Source organism: Artemia franciscana, chromosome 2 (assembly GCF_032884065.1).
Source record: "Artemia franciscana chromosome 2, ASM3288406v1, whole genome shotgun sequence".
Taxonomy (NCBI): domain Eukaryota; kingdom Metazoa; phylum Arthropoda; class Branchiopoda; order Anostraca; family Artemiidae; genus Artemia; species Artemia franciscana.
In genome coordinates, this window is record NC_088864.1 from 56,314,440 (window position 1) to 56,339,804 (window position 25,365).

The 25,365-nt window shown below is 35.1% G+C and overlaps 1 protein-coding gene across 2 annotated transcripts in view; it reads right to left on the minus strand.

Moving 5' to 3' along the window:
* LOC136043802 (spermine synthase-like) overlaps positions 1 to 22,825 on the minus strand; it is an 89,814-nt gene extending 66,989 nt beyond the window's left edge. For both annotated transcript variants that reach the window (XM_065728722.1, XM_065728721.1), the window contains exons 1-2: positions 22,763 to 22,825; positions 5,755 to 5,842 (exon numbers count right to left, since the gene is read on the minus strand). In XM_065728722.1, the coding sequence (XP_065584794.1) occupies positions 5,755 to 5,821 (67 nt within the window). In that variant the 5' untranslated portion in view covers positions 5,822 to 5,842; positions 22,763 to 22,825. The remainder of the gene's footprint in view (positions 1 to 5,754; positions 5,843 to 22,762) is intronic.
* Positions 22,826 to 25,365: the final 2,540 nt, after the last annotated feature.

Sequence of the window (25,365 nt, forward strand, 5' to 3'; positions counted from 1 at the left end):
TAGTTATTAATTATTATAGCGTTATCAAATAATTAATTTAGAAATTAATTTGGTTTTTATTTGTTATAACATCAACAACAACGCAACAAAGAAAAATGACGTCCCCTAACTATTCGATGTTTACAAACAAACAGTGCTTTCTTTGGCTTTACAAATTCTAAACTGTATTTCATTAAGAACAATAAATATTTCGATCAATATAATTTTTACAGAGCATTATCTAGGATTTTTTCGGGGGAGAGGGTGTGATCTTTTTTTAGGAAGGGAGGGTGTTTTCTAACAAAAATTACTAAACATATCAACATTTGCATTTTTTTTTCAAATTCTTTTTTACGATTAAAATTTAACCTTCTGGCGAGAGCCCCTTCTTGCCCCTTTTACTCAAAAACACCTTTGCTCTTTACTAAAAAAAAAATGTTTTTTATTATTTAATCTCAGTTCGGATTCATTTTACAGAATTCATTTCTGTAAAAATGAAAAAAAAGAAGAAAAACGAAAAAAAATGTCTTGAAGATAATAATTGAGTAATTTATGATTTTATTCAAAGGCCTTTATTGAATGAGCAATTAATATTGGCCATTCACTATGGTCCCAAATTAAAAAAAGAGTCTAAATCTATGCAATAAGCTAATTTCTGAATAGCAAAGAGTAAAATAACAAAAGTCTTTAGTATTTTCTGAAGTTTATATTTTGGGACGCTTTTACCCCAAGAAGTATTTATAAATTCCTTTTGTCACTAGTAGTGAGGCCTTTTCGGATTTCATGGCAGCCCTATGCCTTTCGAATCCCGATCCCGACAATTAAAAAAAAAAAAAAACTTCTTCAAGATAGGTGTTATTAATTTCCTTCAAGACGCAGATATTTGTTACGTAATAGAAAATGTTTTCTAGGAGATGCAGGTTCTTGTGACGTAAGAGGATTTGTTTTCTAAGAGATGCCAGTGTCTGTTATGTTAGTTACTTAAAAAACCCGCGAGGGGAAGGAAAAAACCTTCAGAGCCCCACCAAGTAAAGTTTTCTTTGATTGTTCAAAAAGCCTCCGAGAACCTGAAACAAAGCAGTCTGATAACTTTCAGGCCCCCCAGTTAAGTAATGGGACTTCTTAGAGTTCAGGCCCCCGCCAAATCAAGATGCAAACATAGATGCTGCATCATAGTTTATTTGATTGTTCAAAAACCTACAAGGGCCAGGAAAAACCTTCAGGGGCCGCTAGTCAAGATGCAAACATAAATGTTCCTTCATAGAGAGTGTTTTCTTGAAAACATTCTTCGAGACGTTTAAAGACATTTCAAAACGCTTTTGAGAAATTTTCTTCAAGAAGTTTTTCAAGAAGTTTCAAGGCATTTCAAGACTTTTTAAAGACATTTTCCTTGAAAACGTTTTATTCATGCTTTTTTTTAATTCTTACATAATGAGGAATGTTTACCAGGGTAAGAAATGACGCATTCTCACGTGACTTGCTTCTTCAGGTTCCATGGGGAGTCCCCCGCTTGTAACTGAGGAGGACACACATGCGGGTTGTTCCGTAATGACGATACACACTGGGATGTGAAAAAATACTATAAAAGATTCTTTTCAATGTTTTTTTTCGAGATTTCATTATCTTTCAAAGTATCTTTTAAACTTTAAAACTTAACAGAGTGATATCAAAATCGTGTGAGCTATTATAGAGATTATTAACATCTTGTCAAAAATTATAAAAACCTTACATGATATTATCAGAGTTTTGCATGATATTACAAAATGCTGTTAAATATTAAAACATATTGTCTTGTATTATCAAAGCCTTGTCAAATTTTATGAGAATCCTCTCAGGTATTACCTAAATCTTGCATGTTATTATCAAAACCTAGAATGGTTCTAGCCAAACCGTGTCTGTTACTATCAAAATATTATCCGGTATTACAAAATCTTGTGAGGTTTTATCAAAATCTCGGTTAATATTATGAAACATCTTGCACTACACTATGAAAATCTTGCCTAATATAACAAGAATCATCTATTGCATTGTCAAAACCTGAACTGGTAGTATCAAACTCATGCAAGTTATTAAAAAAATCTTGCACTGTATTATCAAAATCTTAACTGACATTATAAATATTTTCTGGTGTTATCAAAACGTCTCTGATATTGTCAGAGTCTAAGATGATGTCATCAAAATCCTGTCTGCTATTACTATAATTTAGCGTAGTACAATGAAACCATATCTCTCATTATCAAGATTATCAAAATCTTGCCAAGTATTACAAAACTCTTGCATGATACTATCCAGATAATCAAAATCTTGTTAAACATTATCAAGACCTTACATGATATTATCACAGTCTTACACGATATTACCGAATCATGTATAAATATTTAAATCGTGTCTTGTATTTCCAGTGTCTTGTGAGATATTAAGAAAATCCTTTCTGGTATTACCTAAATCTTGCAAGTCATAATCTAAATCTCGAACGATGCTAGCAAAATCGTGTCTGGTACTATCAAAATATTATCAAGCAGTACCAAAATCATGTGTGATATTATCAAAATCATGCCTGAAATTATTAAATATCTCATGCTATATTATCAAAATCTCACACGGATATAATTAGAGCCTCTGCGATATTATCAAAACTTTAAACAGTATTATCAAAATTTTGCATGTAATTTACAAAATCATGCATGGTATTATGAAAATTCTAACTGATATTAACAAAAATGGTTTAATGGTAGTATCACAGCGTGTCTGAATGTGATCAAAACTAAAATGATGTTATCTAAATCGTGTCTGTTATTACCAAATTTAAGATAGTGCAATCAAATCGTGTCCGTCATCATCAAGATTATGAAAATCTTGCCAAGTATTACCAAACTCTTGTAAGATACTATCAAAATCATATCTGATAATATGAAACATCTCGCACTACATTATCAAAATCTCGACTGGTTTAATGAGAATCCTTTATGAAAATATCAAAACCAGATTTTGATGATGTAGTTCAAGATGTTTCATAATTTCGGACAGGATCTTGATAGTATCATACAAGAGTATGTAATACTTGGCAAGATTTTGATAATCTTGATAACGACAGACACGATTCAATTTTACTATGTTAAATTCGGTAATAGAAGACACAATTTAGATAACATCATGTTAGATTTGAAGAAATCAGACACGTTATCATAATACAAGAAAAATATTTTCGTTAATATCAAATTGAGATTTTCATAATACCATGCAAGGTTTTGTTAATATCTTACAAGATTTGGTAATATCAGGTAAGGTTTTGATAATATCATAGAGAAATTTCATTATATCCGTCGAGATTTTGATAATGTAGCGTAAGATGTTTGATAATATCCGACAGGATGTACATGGTGCCACACGTCATATTGGTAATACATGGCAAGATTTTGATAATCTTGATAACGGAGGATATAATTTCATTGTACTACGTTAAATTTCGGTAATGGCAAATAGGATTTTGATGATATCACTTTAGATTTTGACAATATCAGACACGTTTTGATAGTACCAGAAAATATTTTATTAATGTCATGTAACATTTCGATACTACCGTGCAAGATTTGTAAATAACTTGCAAGATTTTGATAATAACAATTCAGGTTTTGACAATGCAATAGATAAATCTCGTAATGCCTGATAATATTTTGATAGTAAGAGTCAAGCTTTTGCTAGAACCATTCTAGATTTTGATAATTACTTGCAATATTCAGGTAATACTCTCGGAGCGGAACTGGCGGAACCGGAATCGTGGAATCGGGAACAGAAGAGGAGGAACCGAAACTGACGGAACCAGAATCGGAGGGATTGGCTGAAACTGATAAAGCCTGGATAGAGCAGGAATGATGAATGCTAAATATATATATATATATATATATATATATATATATATATATATATATATATATATATATATATATATATACATATATATATATATATATATATATATATATATATATATATATATATATATATATATATATATATATATATATATATACATATATATATATATATATATATATATATATATATATATATATATATATATATATATATATATATATATATATATATATATATATATATATATATATATATATATATATATATATATATATATATGAAGGCTATATATGTCAACCAGGAACGCATAGTATGGCTCAAAGAAATGAGGCATTTTCATTAAAACTTCGAAGGTGTTATAAGAATTTTTTGACAGAGGGGGAGTAAGATCTAATAGCAAGAAAACGTATTTTGAATTTGATATTTTTTCTATTATTACTATTGTAGGTAATAAGACTTCTGCTGCATGAAGTGTAATGCTTCCAGCTCGTTCAAAATGGGCTTTTGCTAATGTCAAGATTTAAATTGATACAATGTAACAGGCAGGTGCGCTTAATAAAGCTATAGAGACTTAGCATTTTCCTTAAGACCTCTCAGAAATATCTCTTAGTATAGCTCAAATTTACTGTAATAACCACCCTCCACCCCTCCCTCCCCGGAATTGGTTGCTAGGACCTTTCTTTAAGTCACCCTTGTTTGTACTTATATTTTATCTTACATCAGCTTTGTTCACGTTTTGTTTTCCTTTTGTTCAGATTTAATAACTTTTTCTGTGATTTCATGATTTTATAATGTTCTTTTTTATTAATAAAACTTTTACGTATAAAAAAAGCTTTCATTCTTTAGATTTCTTGTTCTAGGATGAATCTTCAATACGTAATCATTTATCCAATAAAATATCTAAAGCTATATAATGTAACATCTCACTGATTCAATAGCTAACTTAATCTGTCTAGGTCCAGTTAGAAAATTAATAACACTGTAACAGGCGGGTGTGCTGAATAAACAAAAAATCAATAGTATTGGGGTGCTTGCGTGCTTTTATATGGAAAAGGGTGGAAACATACGATCCACTTAATCATTCTACAAAGCGGGAGAGGGAATTCTCCGTGTGTGGAACAGGTTATCACGTACAGCATTCCTCCATATATATATATATATATATATATATATATATATATATATATATATATATATATATATATATATATATATATATATATATATATATATATATATATATATATATATATATATATATATATATATATATATATATATATATATATGTATATCTGCCAGCTGCGGAGGAAAATCGATGCCGTCGATACAGAATATACAGGAAAAAGATACCGTCAATAAAGATAATCGTGCGTGCCGCCACTTTTCTTTATATATATATATATATATATATATATATATATATATATATATATATATATATATATATATATATATATATGTATATCTGCCAGTTGCGGAGGAAAATCGATGCCGTCGATACAGTATATATAGGAAAAAGATACCGTCAATAAAGATAATCGTGCGTGCCGCCACTTTTCTTGTTTTTCAAGCCAATGGGTTTTTCTCGTTATTCAAGCCAAGGATCTATAAGTTTCCTACATAGGGGATTTGGATAAGGCAATTCTAGTAGTGTAGTATGTGTTTTGATCTAACTCTATTTTTAGGAGTTATGGGCTATTTGACTTTTTATTATGGAACGTGATCGTCTCTAACTGGGTTGCTAGCTACTGCTGCAACCCGGATTATACAAAGTTTATTCCACACATCATTTCCATATACAAACCAAAAATCTCAAAAATCCCACATACAAAAAAAGATAGACAAATCTAAATTTTTCAACTATTATTTTGTAGAATACAGTTATATTGTACATACCATTTTCAGGTACCAAAAATTCCCAAAGATATGTATGTATGGATGTAGATGATTGGGGCCAAGTCATCTTGGTCTTTTCATGCGAGATCTGAAAGAAACTCAAAAATTATGTTGCAAACTTACAAATATTTATCACAGCTTTGTGCTGTTGTGCGTAACCACACAAAATTCCAATTGTCCATTAATTTCCTCACAACACTTAAGTGCCCTGTTTATTGCCCAAAGCAAGACAAAGCTCAGCTTCAAAGCATAAAGTTCTGCAAAGTTGGAAGCTCCATGTTGCTACAATCTATTGTAGCAATCTATTGCTACAATAATCTATTGCCAGCAAGACAGTGATAGTATTCTTGAAAAATATCTCTTCCCTGCAACTGATGTTTAGCTCTGATATCCTAACTGCCGAGCAGAAATTTCTATCGTACACCTATTCTACCTCGGTACGACATCCTCTTCAATATACCGAGTCAGCCACCACCCTCTTTAAAAATTCGAGAGAAAATTAAAATTAGAAGAAGGTCCACTCATTTGAAACTAATAAAAGCATGACAATCTGCAGTTTCGGTTTCACCTGTGGCATGACAGTGATAGGCCTGGACAGGTCTTGAAAATGAAGAATCATACAAAATATACTTTTGCTGGATATTTATTTAAGCACAACAGAGACATAACTGACGAATTCATCCAGAAGAAAAGCAACATCAACCCCGAATTCTTTTGGTAAAATTTAGTTAGCCAAAAAAGTTAACCACTGAGGTTCCCCTTCTAACAAGAGCAGAGTAAAATAATTACTTCATCAGTATGTTTAAAATTCCATACTAAGTGCAACGAAATTCTTACCAGAGTGAGCTGGATGAAATTCTGAAATTGTCATTTTCAAACACCTGTGCCTACTGTGTTTATAATTAATTAAAAAAAACTTGTTTCAAAAAAAAGGTTTAGAAAACAAAATTTAAAATTAATAGCCACATCATGCGTGAAGATAACAGACACTGAGAAAATGAGAGAATAAATACTAAAACCAAGCGAAATTCGCATAAATAGTCCAGTCAAACTTAAAATGAATGAAAATTACCACAAACCGGAGCAGGATCACTGCCCCCTATACCGTCTAAAGTTCTGAACGTCTTTTGGGCTTTACTAAAAACGATTTGTATTTCAAGCACTAACTTTTGTATTTTTTGTAACTTCAACAACATAACCAGTGGTGTTGATCCACAGAAATTAGTTTTGGGGACCAAAATGTGCTTTTTAGAATCTACAGGGGGGTGCATTTTTTCCAAGATCTAAGCGGGAGCAAAAATCCTAGGGAGTCAAAAGCCTCCTCTCCCAGTTGATGTCACGGAACAGCACAACAAAAATAACAATTTCACATGGCTAATCAAGGCTTATGAATAAGAGGAGCCCTACCTCCCTCCCTTTCAATCCCTCCAAGGACTTGACAGTCATCTGTGTTGTATAAGCAATGTACATTTTGAATAGTCTAGTTTTCTTTCATCAAACATCAATTAAAAAGAACATAACTGGAATAATCAAGATTGTTGGAAAGAACTAAAGAAAGTATACTGATTTTTTAATATGGAATGATACTAACTTCCGGCGGTTTTTATTTTTCAACAATATAACCAAAAAATAATGTTTATATTTTGTTTCCAGTAGAGTACAAATGATGTTCTGGCCTTTAGAAGGCATAGGAACCAGTAACCCTACATCTGTATAGGGTTATTTTTGTTCTGTTTCCTCTGCCCCTCCAAAAGTCAAAACCATGGTCACCTTGGAGCCCCAATGCCCTCTAAAATTACAAGCGATTGCCCAAGCTGTTCATAAGATAATACCGACATACTATTTTCAAAACACACACAGTTTCTTTTAGTATACATTGCTACTTCACTGGGAACAGATTTTAGTCCAACAGGGCCTCATGGTCTCACTTTAGAACAGTTTAGAGACCAAAATCTTTAGACTCTCTGTCTTACCCCCTCCCCTTCCACAAATTCAGTGAACAAAATTCATTTGCCCCCTCCCAAAAAAACTCTTTGAGAGTTTCAACTTGATCTCCGAAGATGTTCCTATGAAAAGACGGATATAGTGTGTTGATGACCTGGCATCATATCATGTAATGTCTTGCTACTTACCTTGCTAAATCGATTATAGGTCCCACAGGAGCTTGTACCACAAAAAAGTTTAGGTAGATTTAGGTATTTTAGGTAGAAACGTTAGGTAGCTACACTTTCCAAGAATAAATTAGAAACCTACTTGGCCTCACTCAGTTTCCTGAAAGTTTCAACTTGATACCTCAAGTCATTCTCAAGACATTGCAGATATACTAGTTTGATAACAAGGTACAACATTGTGTCAATTGATTTACCTTGCTACTTCGATGTGAAATGATGCTAAATTCAATAGTGGGCTTATACTGCAATAATGTTTAGGTGGATGAAAGCCAAAGCTTTTTTAGCCTCCCCTCCTCAACGCAAAATATAAAATCCACTTGCCCCAAAAACTTCCACTGCTTCAACTTGCATTCTCCAAGCCATTGCCAAGACAATGCGGACATTCTATTTCAAACACTTTAATATGTATAGCAACTTCAGGTTTACAGTTGCCAGCTCTCCCAGGCAAAATGTTGAAGTTTATTTGAATCCCAGCACCTCCTGCAAATTTCAACAGCCATTCCGGGCCATTCTTGAGGTGCTGAAGATACCTATTTTATTAACCTTGGTATTCATAGTGTCTTTTGATTTATTTACATTACACTTTCAATATTCGATAGCCTGGTAACCCACACTCTTATTATTTGCTTCAATAATTAACTATGAGCGTGTTTGAAATCCCATAATGACTTATGATGTAAAAACATTTGATGGATTGGGGACAAAAATAGTTCATCCCCTTCCTTCCTTTTTAACACAAAGATTGACATCTCTCTCCTTTCGTCATATCGTCTCCGTTCCTTTCCCAGCAAAATTTTGAACTCAATCCTCCAAGCCATTCCTAGGAAATTGCAAATAATTTAAAAACCATGGTGAATATATTATCTTTTGATTTTCCCACGGCCATACCCTGTTACCATAGTATAGCCTTGAAAAACTTTAAGAGTCATGGCATAGTGGACAATTTTTCAGAACTATTAATTGGTCATACAGACAAAGCTAAACATGGCTCGCTCTGCTACTAAAACCAATCTGTTTATAATGAGCCATTGCTCCTTGGTTTATGGTGGTTATGTCAACCCCAGAAGCATACTTGCTGGACTTCTGAGAGGAAGAGGGAGAAAATAAGACTTAAGAAGTCATTTTCTAGCAACTTACGAGTTGTTATTAAGTCTCCTCTTTTCCTGCAGTATACAAAAGCAAGAGTTTGAGTGAATTGAGATGTTCCTTGTGGGAATTGTCTTGCAGTGCAGGGATAAGCTTTGTTGCCCTTCTTTGAACATTTTCAAGTACTGTCACGTCCATCTTATAGTGGGAAGAGGCTAGGGTCATGCCAATTTCTACGTGAGGACAAACCATGGCTTTATATAGTTTCAAAATGAAACATATCTTCTTAGTTGTCAATGATGAATGTCTATTTTATGAGCCCAAGGGTTCGATTTGGTTTTGAAACCTGAGCTTCTATATGGCAATAAAACTTTCACTCATTGTCAACAATGACCCCAGGTCCTTCTCCTCAGAGACTGCCTCAAGCTGAGCATCTCCTATGTGATATGAAAGTTTTGGATTGCTGCATCCAAGATGTATAACATTACATTTTGAGGCATTGAACTGTAGACACCAGTCCAATGACTATCTGGGTAGTCCATTCAAATCTTCCTGCATAGTCAACTGATTTAGGTCATGTTGGACCAGTCATAGGAGCTTGCAGTCACCAGCATATAGTCTAAAAAGATTCTTCAGGTTGGTTCTACAGTTGTTGAAGTACATACTGAATTATGTCAGCCTTAAGATGGTATCCTGTGGCACTACACTTATGACAGGTAGCAGTTCAGAATAGACAGCATTTCCATTGCAGTTGTACATTAGCACCCTCTGAGTTCTGCCACTTAGAAAGGCTTCTATCTAAGCTATTATATATATTTGCACAGTTCATATGCCTTTAATTTCAAAATTTATGATTGGTGTTGAACTTTATAAAAAAAGCTATGGCTTGGTTAAGCAATGTTATCCAATGTCTTACCATAGTTTTACCCAATATAAGTTGCCCAATATCTAAGAGTTTAGTCACAACATCGTATGACTTGATTAGGTTAGTATCAATTAAACGGATTAATTGAAAGCCATGTTGGCTTTTACAAAGCAGTGTTGTTTTTAAGGTGGGAGACCAGTGCCTTGTTTATTATGATCATAACAAGCACTTAAATGTGGAAGACCAGTGCCTTGTTATGATGCTCAAGCACTTTACATACAACTCATGTAAGACTAATAGGCCAATAATTAATGGCAAGATCCCTTCTCCTTTTCTTCTGTATCGGCTTAATGTTAGCCAGCTTCCAATCATTTGGGAGCATTTTGAAAGCGAGGGATATCTGAAACATCATAGCAATTAGGTCAGCAAATTATTCAGCTGTTTCTTTCAACAGTCTTGGGTGTAGGCTATCAGGTCCAGCAGACCCCAGAAAATCTTTGGGTTTTGTTTAGAGTTGGCCGCAATCAACCCATAGTCTCTCATAACCTCCCAAGTCAAATTTCTCAGTCTGTTTCTACAATTCTTGAAGCAATTAAATAAAAAAAACTAGTTTTTTTAACTGAAAGTAAGGAGCGACATTAAAACTTAAAACGAACAGAAATTACTCCGTATATGAAATGGGTTGTCCCCTCCGCAGTCCCTCGCTCTTTACGCTAAAGTTTGACTCTTTGCCACAATTCTACTTTTTAAAACAATTAAAAACTTTAGCGTAAAGAGCGAGGGACTGCGGAGGGGACAACCCATTTCATATACGGAGTAATTTCTGTTCGTTTTAAGTTTTAATGTCGCTCCTTACTTTCAGTTAAAAAAACTAGTTTTTTTTATTTAATTTCTGAACGTTTTTGAATTAATGCATGTTTGATTTTGGCTCTCCGCACATAAATTATTGAAATGAAATTAGTATATTAATTTTTTTTTGGCTAAATGGCTTTCTCTTAGTTTTGATCAGACGATTTTGAGAAATAAGGGGTGGGGAAGGAGGCCTAGCTGCCCTCCAATTCTTCGGTTACTTAAAAAGGCTACTAGAACTTTTAATATTCAACGAACGTTTTTATTAGTAAAAAATATACGTAACTTAAGAATTAACTTACGTAACAAACTTTTATATTCTTATATTTTTATTATGTGTACGAGGGGGTTTGTACCCTCGTTAATACCTCGCTCTTTACACTAAATCGTAAGTTTTGTCCCAATTCTTTAAGAATGACCCCTGAATCAAAAAGGCCGTAGAATAAATAGTTGAAATTACTAAAAATATTTTAGCATCAAGAGCGAGGTATCTATCTCCTCCTAAATACCTCGCTCTTTATGCTAAAGTATTTTTAGAACCCCTCATATGCGTAATAATCTCTATTCGTTTTAAATTTCAATGCTATTCCTTACTTTCATTTGAAAAAACGTTTTCATATTTATTTTTTCATTGTTTTTTTATAGTAATGCTAGAAAATCCTGCGCCCTTTTCATTGAATTTTTCTTCCCCCGTGACATATTCCTCAAAGGAAAGATCCTCCCACAAAGCCCTCTCCCATCAACCCCACCCCCCAAACCAAAAAATCCCCATGAAAACGTCTGTACACTTCCCAATAACCATTACTATATGTAAACACTGGTCAAAGTTTGTAACTTGCAGCCCCTCCCTCAGGGATTGTGGGGGAGTAAGTCATTCCCAAAGACAAAGTTATTATGGTTTTCGACTATGTTGAACAAAATGGCTATCTTAAAATTTTAATCTGTTGACTTTTGGAAAAAAATGAGCATGGGAGGGGGCCTATTTGCCCTCGAATTTTTTGGTCACTTAAAAAGGGCACTAGAACTTTTCACTTCCGTTAGAATGAGCCCTCTCGCGACATCCTTGGACCACTTGGTCGATAAGATGACCCCTGGGAAAAAAAAACAACAAATAAATAAATAAACACGCACCCGTGATTTGTCTTCTGGCAAAAAATACAAAATTCCACATTTTTTAGATAGGAGCTTGAAATTTTTGCTATAGAGTTCTCTGATATACCGAATGCGATAGTGTGATTTTCGTTAAGATTCTGTGACTTTAAATGGATGTTTCCCCCTTTTTTCCAAAATAGGGCAAATTTTCTCAGGCTCGTAACTTTTGATGACAAAGACTAAATTAATTGAAACTTAATATTTGGAATCAGCGTAAAAATTCGAATCTTTTGATGTATCTTTTAGCATCAAAATTCCGTTTTTTAGAGTTTCGTTTACTATTGAGCCGGGTCGCCCCTTACTACAGTTCCTTACCACGAAGTGTTTGAAAAGAAAATAATTCGGTATTTCGGGGCTTCTGACATTATTACTCCTTTGCGGAAGTTAGGCTCAAAATTGAAAAAGGACTATATTTTTTCTCTGGGCCCCTTCCACCTCTTAGTTCGTTTATTTTCCCGTTGGTTTTCACCTGTTTTCGCTTTATAGTTGTGTTATCTCTTAGCAGTTCTTTCGTTAGTTGAGTTATGGTTGTGGTATATATGTTTTATCGCTCGTATAGTTGTGATATTTTCAAATTATACTCCATAATAGAGAGGCTCCAAACACCCAGCATTGTATATTAAGCTCTTAATTTGACATTTTTTTCTAACGTGACCAGATTCGTCCTGTGCCCTTTTCATTGAATTTTTTTCCCCCATGGCATATTTCTCCAAGGAAAGATCCTCCCACATAGCCCCCTCCCTCAACCCTACCCCCAAAACCAAAAAAATCCCCCTGAAAACGTCTGTACACTTTCCAATAGCCATTATTATATGTAAACACTGGTTGAAGTTTGTAACTTGCAACCCCTCCCCCAGGGGCTGTGGGGGAGCAAGTCATCCCCAAAAACATATTTATTATGATTTTCGACTATGCTAAACAAAATGGCTATCTCAAAATTTCGATCCGTTGACTTTGGGAAAAAAATGAGCGTGGGAGGGGGCCTAGATGCCCTCCAATTTTTTTGGTCACTTAAAAAGGGCACTAGAACTTTTCATTTCCGTTAGAATGAGCCCTCTTGCGACATTCTAGGACCACTTGGTCGATACGATGACCCCTGGGGGAAAAAAAAAAAAACAAAAAAAAAAACAAACAAATAAACACGCACCCATGATTTGTCTTCGGGCAAAAAATGCAAAATTCCACATTTTTGTAGATAGGAGCTTGAAACTTCTACAGTAGGGTTCTCTGATACGCTGAATCTGATGGTGTCATTTTCGTTAAGATCCTACGACTTTTAGGGGGTGTTTCCCCCTATTTTCCTAAATAAGGCAAATTTTCTCAGGCTCGTAACTTTTGATGGCTAAGACTAAACTTGATGAAACTTATATATTTAAAATCAGCATTAAAATGCGATTCTTTTGATGTAGCTATTGATATCAAAATTCAATTTTTTAGAGTTTTTGTTACTATTGAGCCGGATCGCTCCTTACTACAGTTCGTTACCACGAACTGTTTGATCATGGTGGTTATAACATTTAAATTTTACTTGGCCCAAGCTTTTATCTTTTTCCTCATTGCTTTTTTTTACTTCTTTTGGCAGGTTTGAAGGTGTTTTAAGCAGTAAAGACCAATATTCGCGGGTGTTATTCTTTTCAGATCTAAAACAGGTGCCTTAAACATTTGGTAGCTTTCCTCTATATCCCCACTATCTACTACACCCACCCATTTAGCCTTCGATAGTTTCTGCTAGTTCCTACCATATCTGCTTATAATCAGTAAAAGATTTCTTTATCTTATTATTCGTCTTTTTTTACTTGTAACTCAGTCAAGATACAGACATGGTCACTGCTTCCAAGAGCAGGATGATAAGATGTAGAGAGAACTTGTTCAGGGTCGTCTGTCACAATTACGTCAAGTAGAGAGGGTTGCTGTTGGTGCCTGAATCATGTTGGTTGGTTTAAAATCTGTACCAGTAGTTTGCCAGCAAGGGAATTTGTGGCGACACAAGATGGGCTACTTTCAGAAGGGGGGGGGATTACCCTATTCCTTCAAACCAATCAGCATCAGTCATGTAGAAATTTCCAGACAGAAAAACAGTTGAATACTCATGTGAACTAATTTTGATAATAGTTCATATATGGAAAGGTGTGAAATAAATTGATCAGTGGTAAATTACACCTAATATAAATGATTCTGATCTAATATGGAGTTTCAAAAAAACATTTTCAACATGACGAAAGTAAAACAGTTCAAAATAGGGATGATACCTTTTTATTGACAGTGAATAGATTTAAAAATTTTTAACTGGATATTTCAGACACATATACAGTGTTCATCATCAGCAGTAAAACTTTATTTACTGCTGATGATGAACACTGTATATGTGTTCGAAATATCCAGTTAAAAAATTTTATATCTATTCACTGTCAATAAAAAGGTATCATCCCTATTTTGAACTGTTTTACTTTCGTCATGGAAAGGCAGTGTGGTCTTCGCAGTTATCTATTTTCAACATGACTACTAGTAGAGTGAATAAGAAAATAACTCATGGTTTCAGCTCTCAGTCTAGTTCTGCAGTATAAGGATACTCCTCTACAACACTCGGGGTTATCCAAATTGCAACACAAATTTAATCCAGGGATTTGAAAGTGAGATTCCTCTAACTTATGCACCGAATTTTTGGGGCAAATTTCATTAACATAAATAATTTTTACATTAAAATCAAAACAAAAAGCTTTTAGTTCAGCAAGCTGTGTGCGGGGGGAGGGGTTGTATCCACTCCCATCACTCTGAATCTTAAAAAGGACGCAGAACTTCGAATTAACCATCCAATGAACACAATGGGATGTGTTTAGGGAAATCGTGGGCGTCAGATGGGGGTTAGTTATCCTCTAATCACTTTTGACTATTAAAAAGGACAACATTCCTTTCAATTTCCAATCAAATTAGCTCTTTTCAAAATTTCTACAACAACAAATAGCCGTCTCAAAACTTCCATCAGATGCATTTTGAAAAAATACGAGGTGTGTGTGTATGGGCGGGGGTATCCACCCTCTGATCACCAAGAACCTTAAAACGGGCACTATAACTTCTGATTACTAATCCAATAAGGCCCCTCCGAATTTTATATGATTACCTTTTCTATACATACCTTATATGCCCTGGGGCATAACTTACAGCACTTGCCCTGAGGGCTCTAGAGGGAGGGTGTCCCTCTAATTTCCTGATCTTTCATTTACGTTGAACTAAATGGCTATCATAAAGAAAAAAAAGATCCTCCAGAGCCATTGCTAGTCCATAGGGCGTCGAATCGACGTTTCAGGTACTGGGTGTTTTTTACAGGGACATGTAGCAAGCTTGTCACCCAGCCTTGCTGCGGCGGGGATCAAACCCTGGGCCCAGTATTGCCAAGCAGACCATCAATCCACTGTGCTACAACAGGTTAAGTGGCTATCTTAAAACTTTGATGTGTTTGGGAAAATGGCGGGCATCAGAGGGGGTTAGTTGACCTCCAATCATTCTCGACTATAAAAAACAGCACTAGCCTTTTCAATTTACAATCAAATGAGTCTTTTCCGAAGTTTCTACGACAACAAATGGACATCTCAAAATTTCTATCAGATGCATTTTGGGAAATTATGAGGTGTGTGTGGGGGGGGGGGGTATCAACCCTCACATCACTCTGAACTTCAAAAAGGACACTACAACTTCTGATTACCAATCCAATGAGCCCCCTCTGAACTTTATATGATCACCCTTTCTATATAAACCTTATATGCCCCCAGGGCAAAACTTACAACCCTTTCCCTGAGGGCCGTAGGGGGGTTGTCATCCTCAAATGCATGGTTTCCGGATCTTCCAACAACGTTAAGCAAAACGGCTATCTGAAAATTTTGATTGGATGTGTTTCAGGAAATAGTGGGCTTGGGAGGGGGGTTAATCGCCCTCCAATCACTTTTATTTATTCAAAAGGGCACTAGCCCTTTCAATTTCCAATCAAATGAGGTCTTTTCGAAGTTTCGATGACAACTCCTTTGATACAAAGTACCCTAGTCTAAAACCAAAAAAAAAATAGTTATAATACATTGTGCCCACATTTCTCTTTACTTAGGCAGCACTATTGCGCTGCCTATGATAATCACCCACTGGAACAGCATGTTGAATCACACCTTTTTAGCTATTGTCATATTCAAGTTCTAAGTACAACAAATTTAGGTACCTGCAGCCAGGGGTGGATCTAGAGCAAAATCTTTGGGGAGGCCCAATGTGACAAGGGCACCAAGGAGCAAAATCATGGGGGAAGCCAAATGTGACAAGGACACCAATGAGGAAAATCTTAGGGAGGGGGAGGTTGTGACAAAGGTGTCGATAATTGACCCCAGTGACAAATTTATTCATAAAAGAGTAAAAGAAGACAAAACCTGGGAAAGAGGGCGCCAAAAAAAAAAATCTTGGGAGACCAGCGTCCCCCACACCCCTCCCCGGGTGGCATCGGTAAAATGACAAAATTAGATTTGCCAAGTTTCTGAATAAGTTTCAGACATTAAATATAGTTGTATTCCTATTGTCTTACCAACAGTTGGTCCATAAGACAAAATGATCCTGATATGAAAAAGATAAATCAATGAAGTTTTGTAATTAGCCTAGGGCAATTGCATTTGAAAACAATCTTGAATAGATAATTAAATGATACTATCCTTTACACATTATTAAAAGTAATTTAGCGTAAAGAGCAAGGTATTTAGGAGATCAACCTCTCAAGTGCGTAATAATTTCTGTTCGTTTTAAGTTTTAATGCTGCTTCTTACTTTCAATGGAAAAACTTTTGCATATTTTTTTTATTGTTTTTCTTATAATGCTAGAAAATCCTGGGTCACCTTAATGGAATTTCTCTTCCCCCGTGACAAATGCCTCCAAGGAAAGATCCTTCCACATTGCTCACTCCCCCAAATCCCCCTCCTAACAAAAAAATCCTCCTGAAAGCGTCTGTACACTTCCCAATAACCATTACTGTATGTAAACACTGGTCAAAGTTTGTAACTTGCAGCCACTACCCCGGGAACTGTGGGGGAGTAAGTCGTCCCCAAAGACATAGTTGTTACGTTTTACGACTATGCTGAACAAAATGGCTATCTCAAAATTTTTATCTGTTGACTCTGGGAAAAAAATGAGCGCGGGAGCAGGCCTATGTGTCCTCTAATTTTTTGGTCATTTAAAAAGGGCACTAGAACTTTTAATTTCCGTTATAATGAGCCCTCTTGTGAAATTCTAGGACCACTGTGTCGATACAACCACCCCTGGGGAAAAAAATAAACAGCCACCCATGAACAGTCTTCTGGCAAAAAGTGTGAAGTTCCACATTTTTGTAAATAGGACCTTGAAACTTTTACAGTGGGGTTCTCTGATATGCTGATGCGATTGTGTGATCTTCGTTAGGAATTTATAACTTTTAGGGGGTGTTTCCCCTATTTCCCAAAATAAGGCAAATTTTCTCAGGTTCATATCTTTTGATTGGTAAGACTAAATTTGATGAAACTCGTATATTTAAAATCAGCATAAAAATCCAATTCTTCTTATGCATCTATTAGTATCAAAATTTTGTTTTTTAGACTTTAGTTTACTATTGAGTCGGGTTGCTCCTCACTGCAGTTCGTTACCACAAACTGTTTGATAGATTTAAAAGGAAAGAAGCAACATCAACAAAAATAAGAAATGAAGAATGTATGGAAAATATACAATTTAGGCACAGGCAAATATATTTGCACATCAAGGGAAGAGGGAGCAAAGTAAAATTAAGTGTTTAGGCTATTTGAATGACATAAGTAAGTATTCTAGGATTTTTTAAACTTAAATGTATATATCTCCAAACAATTTGGCGAGGAAGAAATTGAATACATCACTTGATGCCAATTTGTAGGCTCTTTCCAAATTCAATAATCGCTTCTGGGGCTGATTCCATAATGAGTCATTAAAGGGGTTCAAAGAAGCCCAGAGTAACCAAAAGTTTTAAAATGTCACTAATTCATTCCTATATTTAAACAGGAGCTGAGAGCTCATATGGCATGAGCTCTAACAAAATTTTAAGAATCAATCGATTGATTTAAAAGGAAAATCAGAGGCTTAATGCTGGTCGGGGTTTAAAATAAGAGCTCTGAGACACAGGATCCTTCTAAATATCAAAATTCATTAAGATCCAATCACCCACTTGTGAGTTAAAAATACCTCATTTTTTCTAATTTTTCCTCTCCCTTTAGCCCCCCCCCCAGATGGTCGAATCGGGGGAAACGACTTTTTTCAACACAACTTGTGCAGGTCATTGACACGCCAACCAATTTTCATTGTCCTAGCACGTCCAGAAGAATCAAATTCGCCAAAGCACTGGACCCCCCTAACTCCCCCAAAGAGAGCGGCTCCAGTCCGGTTACGTCAATCACATATCTATAACATTTGCTTATTCTACCCACCAAGTTTCATCTCCATCTCTCCAATCCAAGTGTTTTCCAAGATTTCTGGTTCCTCCTCCAATTCCCCCCAATTTCACCAGATCTGGTCGTGATTTAAAATAAGAGCTCTGAGACATTGGTTCCTACTAAATATCAAACTTCATTAAGATCTGGTCACCCATTCTTAAGTTAAAAATACCTCAATTTTTCTAATTTTTCCGAATTAACACCCCATCTTAACTCCCCCAAAGAGAGCGGACGCGTTCCAATTATGTCAATATACGTATCTAGAACTTGTGCTTATTCTTCCCATCAAGTTTCATCCCAATCTCTCCACTCTAAGCATTTTCCAAGACTTCCGGTTTCCAAGATTTGTGTTTCTCCCCTCCAGCCCCCCTATGTCCCTGGATATGAATTGAATTAAAAATGGAGCATCTGAGACATAAGATATTTCTATACATCAAGTTTCATTAAGATCAGATCACCCATTCATAAGATAAAGATACCTCAATTTTCACATTTTCCAAGATTTCTGGTTTCCCCCTCAAACTCCCCCCAATGTCACCAGATCTGGTCAGAATTTAAAATAAGAACTCTGAACCACAAGATCCTTCTAAATATTAAATTTCATTAAGATCTGATCACCTGTTCATAAGTTATAAATACCTCATTTTTTCTAATTTTTTCCAAATTACCCCTCCCCCCAACTCCTCCAAAGAAAGCGGATACAGTCCTGTTATTTCAATCATGTATCTTCAAACTGTGCTTATTCTTCCCACCAAGTTTCATCCTGATCTCTCCACTTTAAGCCTTTTCCAAGATTTCCAGTCCCCCTCCCAACTCCCCCCCCCCCCCAATGACACTGGATCCGGTCAGGATTTAAAGTAAGATATCTGAGTTACGAGGTCCTTCTACATACGAAATTTCATTAAGATCCAGTCACTCCTTCATAATTTAAAAATACCTCATTTTTTTCTAATTTTTCAGAGTTGACCCTCCCCCCAATTCCCCCAAAGAGAGCGGATCCATTCCAGTTATGTTTATCATGTATCTAGGACTGATGCTTATTTTTTCCACCAATTTTCATCCCAATCCCTAAACTCTGAGTGTTTTCCAAGATTTTAGGTTTCCCACTCCAACTCCCCCCAATGTCACCAGATCTTTCTGATATTTAAAATAAGAGCTCTAAGACACAATATCCTTCACAATATTAAATTTCATTAACATCCAATCACCTTTTCATAAGTTAAAAATACCTCATTTTTTCTAATTTTTCCAAATTAACCATCCCCCCACTGCCCCCCTGATGGTCAAATTGGGGAAATGACTGTTTCTAATTTAATCTGGTCTGGTCCCTGATATGCCTGCGAAATTTCATTGTCCTAGCTTATCTGGAAGTGCCTAAACTAGCAAAACCAGGACCAACAGACAGACTGACAGGCAAGCAGACTGACAGAATTTGCAATTGCTATATGTCACTTGGTAAATACCAAGTGCCATAAAAAGGTAGAAAGGGTGTTGCAGAAAAATATCTACCCATTAGCATGACATCAACAGTTGTTAAGGTTCTTGAGGGAACACTCAAGTGCTAGAAAACCAATCTGTTCTGATTGTAAAAACATTACTTTTACATGTTAGACAAAATATTATATTGAGGGGACACAGAGACAATGATAGTTTACTTGGAGCTACTGACAGTCCCATGAAAAATGATGGTAATTTTGGAGCAAGAAAAACAGAAAAACACATTTTTCTGCATTCTAAACAAAAAAGCTCATTAAGCTTTTAGACCAGAACTTACAATTGTACAAAGTTTTAAAGTCATTTTTTGTAGCTTTCAGGATCAAAATCCCTCATTTAACAGTTTCCATTATGGCTTTAAAGTTTTGTTTTATTTCAACATTAAGAAAATCCCCACTTAATCAGAATTTTAGCACTTAATGCTCAACCAAGTTTCTTGGGACCAACTGATTTTTTTTCAAATTTAAACCTGGTAGTAATACCTTTTACCATTATTTGATATTCTGTATAGTTCCTAAGATCATCAGAAATTAGCAACAAAATTCTGTTTTGGAAGACAAATTTTATGAATATTTTTTTATAGTTTTATTGCTCTGAACATTGTCCAATTACACCTAGAAAGCAGAAAACCTTATGAGTACAACTAGGATACTTATTGTACATCTTATTAAAATCTCAAATTTCTAGAAAATGTCCTACTTCCATCCTTCTGAGGAGACACACTCTGGATTAGCATCCTTTTGAACAGCATAAAACACAGCTTAGACTGTTCCAAAGTTGGCTGTTTTGTTGTTGTCTATCTTTTTTTGTGTTAATTGGTATTATAATGGAGCTGCTGATGAGAGATAGCCTAAGCACAAAATTAATTCAAGATCAAAAGATTTATGTGAATAGCATAAGGCTATATCCAGTTGTCATGATAACATTGGATAGTGTTGAATGAACAAGAAAGTGTACTCTTTTGTTGTTCATTGTAGGCCTAGTTAGACTAGCCTAGTTCAGAAAAGGTATCTTACACTAATATTATCAATACTACAATTGCCACTGGAAGCTTTGCCCCAGTACTCAGCCCAGCTGCTTAACCATTAGCCTAGGATAACTGACATCTAGGCTAGTTGGAAAAATCAAACAGTACTCTTAGGTAGGCCTAATCTTGAAATTCTTACCTTAATCCAAGTATGCCAGGTTCTACAGCAGATATCTTCAATTACTCAAATATATTATATGAAAAGATTCAAAACAAAATTTTACTTGACTTTTAGTAGCCTCCAGTAGCCTATGATGAACTATAAGTTTTTTATTAGAGTGAATATGTGTTATTCAACTGATCAATTACTTTGCAATTGCACTGTGACCTCCATGTGGACTTTTTTTCCCAGAGAAACTTTCTACTATGTCTTTACAGACAGTTGATATAACAAGGAAGAGTGACTTGAGGGCTATATAAATTGATGAAATTAAACAAATCAGTTGTTTTATTTCCCTGATGAAGGGGATTGCTCTTTCCAGCTGCACAGTCATAAAGGTGTATTAATAAGAATGAATAATAAACTAAAATTGATAAAGTTTAGTATTGTCACAAACTGTATAAAGAGATACTTAACTTAGAAACACTAATTCTAGAAGTGCATCCATTTCTGGTTGACCCTTCTCCTCCATGGGGCAATCTAAAAATGTGTAAAGTGGGCTTGCTTACAGGTAACATTACCTGTAGAGCAAAACATATTAGTCCATGAGCCCTGCAGGTAGCAGGGTGAGATCTGTATTCTATATTTATTTAATAAACTGGTAAAATTCCAGTTAATTGACTTCTTGCTATCTCAGAAAGGGTTTAGGGTAGGAAAATGAAACTTCCAGTGATGAATCTACAGACTAAAGTACATCCCAGGAAGTCATTTTGAAGCAACTGCCTCTACTCCTTCTCCCTCTAGAGGGCCCTGACCTTTGATGACCTTTAAAAATATGTGTTATAAAAGTGAAACCTTACAAAGTAGATCTTCTGCTTAATTGAAGTACAACAAAATTGTTTTCAGCTTCATAACTTTGGTCAATTCCATTTTATAGTTATGTAAATACATTTCCTAAATTTTGAAAAAAACAAAACAAACATTGATATAGCTCAAAATTCTACTCAAATAACAGGTGTTGCATTTTCAGAACTAAAGGCAAAGTAAAAGCAACTAGCAACTGAAAATTAAGGTAAAATGTTGTTTTGTCAAAATTTCAAAAGGTATAGACCTGTCATGTAGGCAAATTTCAGGGCCCTCTAGAGGGAGAATGAGTGGATGTGGGTACTTTAAAATACCTTCCCAGGACATACTTTAGCCTGTAAAACCATCCTGAAAGTTTAATATCCCTAACCTAAAACCTTTCCAAGATAGCAAGAAGTCAATTAACTAGAATTTTACCAATAAACCTCATTTGAGGTTTTTTTTTAGTTTTATAATTCTTTGTTGAATAAATCAAGGATATTGATCTCTCCCTGCTGCCTGCAGGGCTTATGGACTAATATGCTTTTCTCTATAGGTAATGTTACCTGTAAGGGAGCCCACTTTATACATTTTTAGTCTTGTTGGAGGGAGATTTCAAAAAGCTAAAAAATGGAGGTGCTTCTCTAATAATGACAAAGAAACAATATACAATTAGCCTATCAGAATCTTGATATATATGGTTTTATACACTTTAGATCACTTGGAACGAAACTAAAAATTTAATAAATATGTCTTAAATATAAGGGTACATGTACCTCCCCCACCCCAAATTGGTGCCACTGGGCCTATAGCCAACTACTGAGCTTGTTTTAAGCCTGGTGCGTAACAATTAAGTTATAGGTGGGAGGGTCATGATCATGGATAAAGAAATTACAAGAAAAATGCCCCAGATGCTGAGCAAAAACCATACTGTTAATTAGAGATCTCTTATTTTGCAGAAAATATTACCTTCAAAAGATAATAGAATTTTACAAATCAATTTTTCTTGCTTACTTGTAACGACCACCGTTTCTAATGAATAAATTTCGCTCAAATACGAAATAAAGCTGAAAAATGTGGTCTTACTCACAGAAAAAACGTGTAGAATACACATGTCCAACTAAAATAATTTTATGTACCATAGTCTAAAGGCACCTGGATCAGGGGCATCCCAAAGGGAGGTGGAGTGAAAAGAGCGTTGCCCCCCAGACCAATTTTTTCGTGTTCCGTAAATTTTTCGCCGAAGGTAAATATTTCGGCAGAAATGTGCATCGTGATGAAGCCATAGTGCTCATTTCTAATATTTCTTATCAGTCTATTTCCACATCGCATGATTTAACGTATGCATTTCATTTCCATTCGCTACCCATTTTATGTGGATTGGTAGTTTTATTGCACTAGTTCCACTTAATTGATAGTTTGGTAATTTAACGTGTTCATTTAGTTCCCATTTGTTATCGAATTTGGCAAATTCAATAGTTTTATCGTACTTGTTCCATTCATTTGCAAATTTGGTAATTTGACAAGTTCATTTGGCTTCCATTCGTTACCAATTCTGGTGGATTTGGTAGTTCTATCGCACTAGTTCCACTTATTTGTAAATTCGGTGATTTAAGGTGCTCATTTGGTTCCATTTCGCTACTATAAAAGAAGTTTGGTAAAATTGCTGTTTTTATTACGATAGTCCCGCTCATTTGCAAATCGAGTAATTCGACATGTTCATTACAATCCATTTGAACTCCTATTACTATTCATTAAACATTTGCAAATTTTATTGTTGTTATATGTTGTAGGCAGTTTACACACAACAAAATTCGGTCTTTGTACTTGTCCTGGTTTATCACTAAATTTGTCAATTTTTTTCTTGACTCATATCCGATCCATAACCAAATTTGTAGAACTCGAGCATTAGGCCCATCCGTATATTGTATTGCATTGGTTTACTATTTCCCCTTAGAAGACTCCCAATTGAGATGGTTACCGGAGACTTGCAGACGAATGAATAAGATGGCAGATAATTCAAAATGCGATATTACGAAAATCGAAAAAAGTGTGTCCTGTGGTGGCGCAGTGGATTTGACCTTAGCTTGGTAATACGGGACCCAGAGATTGAATCACGCTGCAGGAATGCACTGCAGGGCCGAAGCAAGGACGTTAGTAGTCAAGAAGCGTCGTTAATTCTTAAATAATAATAATAATCGAAAAAAGTGTCTTGTGGTGGCGCAGCGGATTTGACCTTAGCTTGGTAATACGGGACCCAGAGATCGAATCACGCTGCAGGAATGCACTGTAGGGTCGACGCAGGTACCTTAGTAGTCAAGAAGCGTCGTTAATTCTCAAATAAAAATAATCGAAAAAAGTAATATCTTTCATAATCATATCTTTAAGGAGCTCATTTCATATCTCAAAATCATATCTTTCTCGTTTCTATGGAGAAGATCCGAATTGGATCTATTGTGGTCAGATAAAGACCTCAGCACACCTCATCATACATTGCGTCCGCACAGAATGTTACAGGACAGACATTAGAAGGTTTATGAGAGAACATCGGATAAAACTATGTGAAGAATTACTCGGAGGAGTATTAACTGAAGAACAAAAGGTTGAAAGTATAAATTAAGTTTGTGAATTTTTGAGATTGATTGATAGAAAAAGGACGTTGTAAACTTTTCGCAGCGAATTGTAAAAATCCAACTGTGGAAGTGCATGGAACCTAAGGTGTTACAACACAGAGGGGGTCTTTTGGCGATTCACTTCACTTCACATCAAAAAAAGTAAAATCTTGCATTTTGCACAAAAACTTCAACCAATTAAGCAATTGATTTTTCATGAAAGTCATAAGACTTTAAATGATGTCTGTTTTCCTCCATCTATTTTAAGAAGATCATGAAGAATCATTTCCCGCAAGGTCGGATTCAATCGACATTTATAGGTAGCCATTTCAATACAATAGCTCTCCTTCACATTTTATATATTTCAGCCTTTTGAAACTGCATTGACCGAACTAAAATACGTTCATTCTTCTTCCGTTTTGCAAAATGTTAACTCTGCCTTCCACCCTGGCAAAGCAACACAAAAATTATCCGTTAGTTTAAAATTGCTGACCCCAATGTTGTAGTAGCTTGAGTAATAGCTAAACACAATAAAAAAGTGAATATGACTGCCCAGGAGTGGTATTCTGTATTATTTCAGTAGTCCTTGCCTTTTTTGTTTTTATTTATTATTTTGTATTTTGTGCTATTGTTACTTATGTTGCTGTTGTTTGTTCGTTTTCCTTTATTTCTCTCCCTTTTTGCTCCGTCTCGTTTGAAACTTTGTATTGTTGTATGTCTGTGTTATGACCTTATATTGTACAATAATTTTTAAATTAGTTATTAATTAATGGTTATTCGTATCCGTAAATGTCTTTGCTATGATGTAATTATGGGTTTTTCTTCTTCTTGTGCTTTTCTTTTGTTATTGTTTTGTGTGTTTTTTTTTCTCTACTTTGTCTTATCATGTTGTGGGTTAAAGAAATAAGTGCACCACAAAAGTTTTAGTTCAGTCATTTTGAAAAAAAAACGCTAAATAAA